The sequence below is a fragment of the Sinocyclocheilus anshuiensis genome, unplaced genomic scaffold (assembly GCF_001515605.1).
Source record: "Sinocyclocheilus anshuiensis isolate Anshui unplaced genomic scaffold, SAMN03320099.WGS_v1.1 scaffold411, whole genome shotgun sequence".
Classification (NCBI taxonomy): Eukaryota; Metazoa; Chordata; class Actinopteri; order Cypriniformes; family Cyprinidae; genus Sinocyclocheilus; species Sinocyclocheilus anshuiensis.
This window is the reverse complement of record NW_015549608.1, coordinates 589,071-596,172: the sequence shown is the minus strand read 5'-3', so window position 1 is coordinate 596,172 and position 7,102 is coordinate 589,071. Positions and strand designations below refer to the sequence as shown.

The window sequence follows — 7,102 nt, the reverse complement described above, 5'->3', positions numbered from 1 at the left end:
CCGTACCCACTGTATATATATATATATATATATATATATATATATATTTATTTAATTTTTCTTTTTATCAGTCTGGCGAGTAAACTAAAAAATTTACTAGCCAATGGCGATTCAATTGCCAAGGTGTCCGTAGAGGGCTGCTTTGAGAGAGAAATTCAAGCAATTTTCAATGACTTTCAAGCATTTCACACAACTATTTCCAGCACTTTAAAGCTCTAAAATTATCCAGTTTGAATGTTATTTTTAATGGGATGACCAAAATATACTTTGTTGTAAACAAACACTTATGTAAAATGTAAAAAAAATACATCAAATCACAATTATAACCAGTAGAAGGCAGCACAGGAGCACTTATTGGCTTATTAGTCATTCATTTATATTTCTTCTCTATATTTTGAAATGATAAAAGCACTATTATAAAATATCCAATCATCAAGAAATCAGATTTTGTCCGAATTTTACACCTTTTTTGTGTATGAAGAAAAGGCACAAAGTGCCTTGAAAAACTAACTTTTTTTCAATTTGCTACTAAATCACACATAATCACTGAAGTTGGTCAGTTCCATATACTAGAAGAAAAATGGTACATTTAATAAGAGTGGAATATATAATTTTTCTATATAAAAATTTGATTTTGCACCTGTTACTGTTGTTAATAAAAGTAAATTGTGTATGCATCTTAACTCAAGCTTAGAGTTTTACTGTCAAATCTGTATAAATAAACAAAAAATAAACAAGAAATTAACATGTAATATTATTAGTAACTGCACTTATTATTGCAAAACAATAATAATTTTATCATTAAATTATCTATATTTTAATACTCCCACCACACGCTACCAACGCTACCAAATCTGCTTCTGGCGCCACCATCTGTAGAACTCAAACTCTCAAATGCTTCTCTATTTCACATTAATGTTTGAACCGCTCAATACAGTAGGGATTATTTATTTCATTGGATTTTTTAATTCAGGGTTTCTATTTTATGGATGTAAATTTAAGACCTTTTAAAGACAAAAATAAATTTTATGGAATAAACTGAAATGGTTTCTAGATGTAAATGTCTTGTTTGAGAATGCATCTTTCAGCAGATCTCCTTTTTAATACATTTAACAAAATATAAAAAGCTTATGGCTTGAATACCTCTGCTCTCAACCACTAAAACATGAAAATAACCTGCAAAAACATGATTTTTTCATCAGTATTTCTGTCTTGTTTTCTAGTGAAAATGTCTTAGATTCTTAAATCAAGATATATTTACTTGCGAAGCAAAATGGCATAAAATAAGTCTTGATTTCTGTGAAACTGATCAGAATGAAGTGAGTTTATGATTAAAACGAGATCAAATATCTGAAAATATAAAATATCAGAAAAATACACGACATTCAAAGCAAAAACAAGTTAATATATCTCATTCATTGAGATATTTGATCTTGTTTTAAGCATAAACTCACTTCATTTTGATCAATTTCTCAGAAAACAAGACTTCATTAATCAGTAGGGATCAATAAGAATTTTCATGTTTTTTAAAGACGTCTCTTCTGCTCATCAAAGCTGCATTTATTTGATCAGAAATACAGAAAAAAATGTAAAATTGTGAAATATTATTATAATTTAAAATAGCTGTTTTCTATGTGAATATGTGTTAAACTGTAATTTATTTCTGTAATGCAGCGCTGTATTTTCAGCATCATTACTCCAGTCTTCAGTGTCACATGATCTTCAGAAATCAGTCTAATATGCTGATTTATTATCAAAGTTAGAAACAGTTTTTGCTGCTTCATATTTTTTTTGGAACCTTTGATCAATAAAAAGTTAAAAAGAACAGCATTTATTTAAAATAAATATTGGGGTATATTGGGGTCAGTAATTTTTTTCTTTCTATTTTTGAAAGAAATTAATACTTTTATTCAGCAAGGATGTGTTAAATTGATCAAACGCGACAGTAAAGACTTATACTTTTAGAAAAGATTTCTATTTTAAGTAAATGATGTTCTTTTTAACTATTCATTCATTTATTCAGGTTCCAAAACTTTGATAACAAATCAGCATATTAGAATGATTTCTGAAGATCATGTGACACTGAAGACTGGAGTAATGATGCTGAAAATACAGCTTTGATCACAGAAATAAATTACAGTTTAACAGATATTCACATAGAAAACAGCTATTTTACATTATAATAATATTTCACAATTTTACAGTTTTTCTGTATTTCTGATCAAATACATGCAGCTCTGGTGAGCAGAAGAGGCTTCTTTCGAAAGTAACAAAAATCTTACTGATCCCAATTTTTGTGTTCATTTCGCATCTCCAGTAAATGTGTCTTGATTTAAGGATGTTTAGATACTGGAAAACAAGACAGAAATACTTTTCATTCATGCTCACTTTTTTGCAGAGCATGCAACATTTAATGCCACGACTTTATGAATTCAAGACTTTCTGCTCTGATTTAAGACCCACAGAAGCCACATGAAGTCACATGACCTCTTCACCCGATGAGCGTTATAGGATTATGGCATGTTTTATGACAGAGATGTGAAAGCGTCTCTCTCTCACGCGCTCCAGCAGAGTCATCTCCTGGAAGTCGGGGCTGGTGTTAGCCAGCCGCTGTAAAGTGTGCGTCAGATCGTAGTCTGTGGAGAAGTAGAAACCATCTGCGTTCAGGACGCTGTTGATCATCGACAGGAAGGCCTTGTTGTCTTGCATCTGAAAGATCCACACAGACTTTATTAGATTCAATAAGAATGCTTTTTTAAACTTGACTGAATGCACTTGTTGTAGAATAACATTTTTTAATGCTACTTTCAATTATTCTTTTTGAATGCAACATAAGCAGTGTTGGGTGTAATGCATTACTAAGTAATCAATTACTGTAACATAAAGTAAGGGATTACTCTTAATTCTTCTGTTTTTTAATTATAGTCACTTCTGATGCAGTTGCATTAAATACAACAATAAAACAGTGGATTTAACATCAAAATTGAACGTCTAATATTAAAATATATGTTTTTAACGTATCCTTCTCCTTTTGAATACTTTGGTCAGTTCAAGAATCATTTATGCAATTTTATATTATTTATTATAGTTTCATGTCTCGTATTGTTCAACTGATATGAGATTTAGAAAGCAATTAGTAGTAAGTAATGCAATACATTTTAAAGGCAGTAATAATTAATAATAATTGTAATAATTAGTCATAAACAGTAATCTAATTACGCAGCTGAAGATGTAATTAATAGATAGCAATTAATTTCTTTTTTAGAGTAACTTACCCAACACTGAACATTAATGCAACTTAAACAACAAAATATTAATATTAATAATTGAAAACAATGTTACAATATTTCTCTAGTGCAGTTTGTCTGATTTATTTAACAAACTAAAACCATAAAAGGGTGAATCTCACAAAATCTGTTAAAAACATGGTCACGACATCCTAAAATCATTAAAATATTTTTTTCATTATTTTGCTTTAAGAAAAAGCAGCATGTTTAAGAAACATATTTTCCATTTTATTTATATAATTTTCTTTTATTTATTTATTTATTATACTAAATATTGAACGTCAGTATTATTTTAAATGTATAATACTGGATATTTATTGTTTGAATGTTAGATATTAGTATTTATGTTCTTATAATATTATAGGAAAACATAATATCATTTTTATTATATTATAATTTTATAATATAATATACTATACTATAATATTGCACTACACTATAATTAATAATAATAATAATAATAACAACAACTTAAAATTATTATTATTATAAAACATTATAATTAATAACATGTTTTTTTTAATTGGGGTACACTATAAATTAAATAATAATTTATAATAATAGTAATAATATATAACATTATTTAACATTTTTAAAACATTACATTTTTAAAAAGTTTATTATATTATACTAAATATTTATTGGTTAATGTTAGATATTTAACTGTGTATTATTATTTTAAATGTATTATACTGGATATTTATTGTTTGAATGTTAGACATTAATATTTATTTGTATTATATTTTTGGAAAATATATCATTTTATCATATTAATGATAAAAAATGTATCATATCAAATATAATATCATTATATTATACTTAAATATTGAACGTCAGTATTATTTTAAATGTATAATACTGGATATTTATTGTTTGAATATTAGATATTGTTTTTTATGCTCTTATAATATTATAAGAAAATATAATATCATTTTTATGATATTATATTATAATATAATATACTATACTATAATAATGCAATACACTATAATTAATAATAATAACAACAACAACAACAACAACTTAAAATGATTATTATTATAAAACATTATAATTAATAACGTGTTTTTTTTTGTTTTGTTTTTTATATTGGGGTAAAATGTGAGCTTTTGTGAACTTTTCTTGAGATCTGGCAATAAAAATATAAAAATTTACAGCAAAACAAAAATATCTCTGCTCGAAATACATTTTGAGGCATTCGGTTTGGTCGTGTTTAACTTTCATCCGTCCCTCGGGTCATTTTGACCCAAAACTGATTTTCAAAAAAATTCTAAAAATCGTGTGTTGATCGTACGTACCGGTCCAAGATTTCTTTACTTTAGTCACACTTGCACCAGGAATACGCACAAACAAACTGAGTGGATTCGAGGAGTTTAAATGGGTGCAAGAAAAAAAGTAACAAAAGTGTCCCTCGCGGGTCATTTTGACCCACATAGGAATGAATGGAATTTACGAGAAAACAGCATTTTTTTATTACATTTGATTTTTTTTATATACAAAATCTGAGACAATCCAGTAAAGATTTATACCCAAACGAAGGGCTGAGACTACAGAATATCCCCAATGCAGAAAAAACTCACATACACACACACACACGCACAAACACACACATGGTATACACACTCCCATAGAACACATTATAATACGTTTCATGTTTCTGCTGGGATATGACTGTCATTTTTCCATTTTTTTTTACTTAACACAGTTAAATTTGAGTGATGTGGTGGAGACCAATGAGTTTGTAATTTATATTTAAAAAAATATATTATATATTTATTTCATATTTATGAGATTGTATGAATATACATATGTTTAGGTTATAATTCAGTTAGAATTTTTTTTTTTTTAACAAAATATAGATTTTGTAATGTTTCAATATATCCATAAACAACCAAATTGAAGCCTCAAGATTTCTCATTTCTAATGTTTCACTTGTTTTGCTCAGTTAAAAATCTCCATAGGGTTCTATAGGCCCCTCTAGTGGCTGTAACCATGTGACTCAATTCCAAGGCCATCTGTTGGTTTTTGATGAAACAGGACTGAAATTGTGCCTTTATTTGTTTTGTTTTTTTGGTGTAATAATGTACAAAAACTGCTTATTTGCTTATATTTTCTTAAAAAATATCCAGAATAAAAGGTAAATATTAGGGATGCACTGATGTATCGGCCGATTTTTCCTCAATTTACAACCATCGGCATATCGGCTATATAAGGAAAAAAGCCGATATAACAAACCTATGGTTTATTAATTAACTGCGTGAAGGCACTGAGCTGTATAATGTCTGTTGCATAATCCTAGCGCTGCTGTCTGCACTTTAATGCTAATCAAATAACAAAAGATTGCACACTATTCTTGACTAAATAACTTTTGTAACTTTCATATGTGTAGCGGACCTCATCTGAATGATGACCAAAACTTTACTGATGTTTTATTAAGTTTATTGCATCCTTTTTCACGCCAAAAAAATCACAAGAGCTAAACAAAACACAGCACGAGAAGTGCACATTAAACTAATCCATGTTCATTAGAAATTATTTGATGATGCAGTAATAAAACTGCTAGTATAATTTAATGCAGGTGTTTTTGAACTTTGCGGATTTAAAACATGATCAAAATACTATCTATTTTGATGGCAAAATTTCAAATAAGAGAAGAAGTGAAAAATATCGGTATCGGCAAATAAGTGTTTGTTACAATCGGTATCAGTCCCAAAAAATCCTATCGGTGCATCCCTAGTAAATATAATAAAAATCACCAAAAAATTATAGAAAAACCTACATAAATATTTAGAAAAAAAATTATAAAAATGGATCAATAAAAGATTTCTGGACCAAAAAAAAAAAATAGTGTCATTTTTAGCCTTCGGGTCATTTTGACCCGCGAGGGACACTTTTGTTATAGGTTCGGATGAGGGTTAAATAAAGAGACGCTCAAGCGTGCCATAAATCCGGAGGACAAACGTCCAGTCCAAATAACAACACATTCGATGGAAACACACGGAAAGCTGCAGAACTCACCTGAGTATCAGTCAGATGAAGAACCGTCTTCTTGTAGGAAATGATGTCAAAATCAGTGGCTTTCCAGACGGCGTGACCGAGCAAATCGCCCACCTTCTTCTTCTTTGTAATGACGATGAGATACGTGCCTGAGAAAACACGATGCATCAAACCAGAGTTCAGAATACCTTGAGTTAATCAGTGCATTAATCCTGAGAGAGATCGAACCTGCCACCAGCCGAATAGTTCCCATGATGCCACAGATCGGTCGCGTCACTGCTGCCGGAGACACATCCTTCCTCACTCCACGAGAAAAGAAGAAACTACACTTAATGCTTGGTATTAGTGCTTAGAACATACACTATATATATATTTTTGTATTTTAATATTAACAATATTATTATTGTAAATGTATTATACTAGATATGTATTGTTGAAATGCTAGACATTAATATTTATTCTTATTATAAGAAAATATAATATCATTTTTATTATATTACACAACACTATAAATTAAATAATAATTTATTATAATATTATAATTTATTATTATTATATAATATAACATTTTAAAAAATGCATTATATTATACTAAATATTTATTGATTCTTGTTAAATATTTAACTGTGAATTTAACTGTCTATTATTATTATTTTAAATGTATTATACTGGATATGTATTGTTGAAATGCTAGACATTAATATTTATTCTTATTATATTATAGGAAAATATAATATAATTTTTATTATATTATACAACACTATAAATTAAATAATAATTTATTATAATATTATAATTTATTATTATTATATAATATA

General features: G+C 28.0%; 1 protein-coding gene across 1 annotated transcript in view; it reads right to left on the bottom strand.

The window, feature by feature from the left end:
• LOC107659074 (phosphatidylinositide phosphatase SAC1-A-like) overlaps positions 1–7,102 on the bottom strand; it is a 28,809-nt gene that overhangs the window by 20,585 nt on the left and 1,122 nt on the right. Inside the window, exons 3-5 of the mRNA XM_016447888.1 lie at positions 6,513–6,587; positions 6,306–6,433; positions 2,560–2,709 (exon numbers count right to left, since the gene is read on the bottom strand). Of these exons, the coding sequence (XP_016303374.1) occupies positions 2,560–2,709; positions 6,306–6,433; positions 6,513–6,587 (353 nt within the window). The remainder of the gene's footprint in view (positions 1–2,559; positions 2,710–6,305; positions 6,434–6,512; positions 6,588–7,102) is intronic.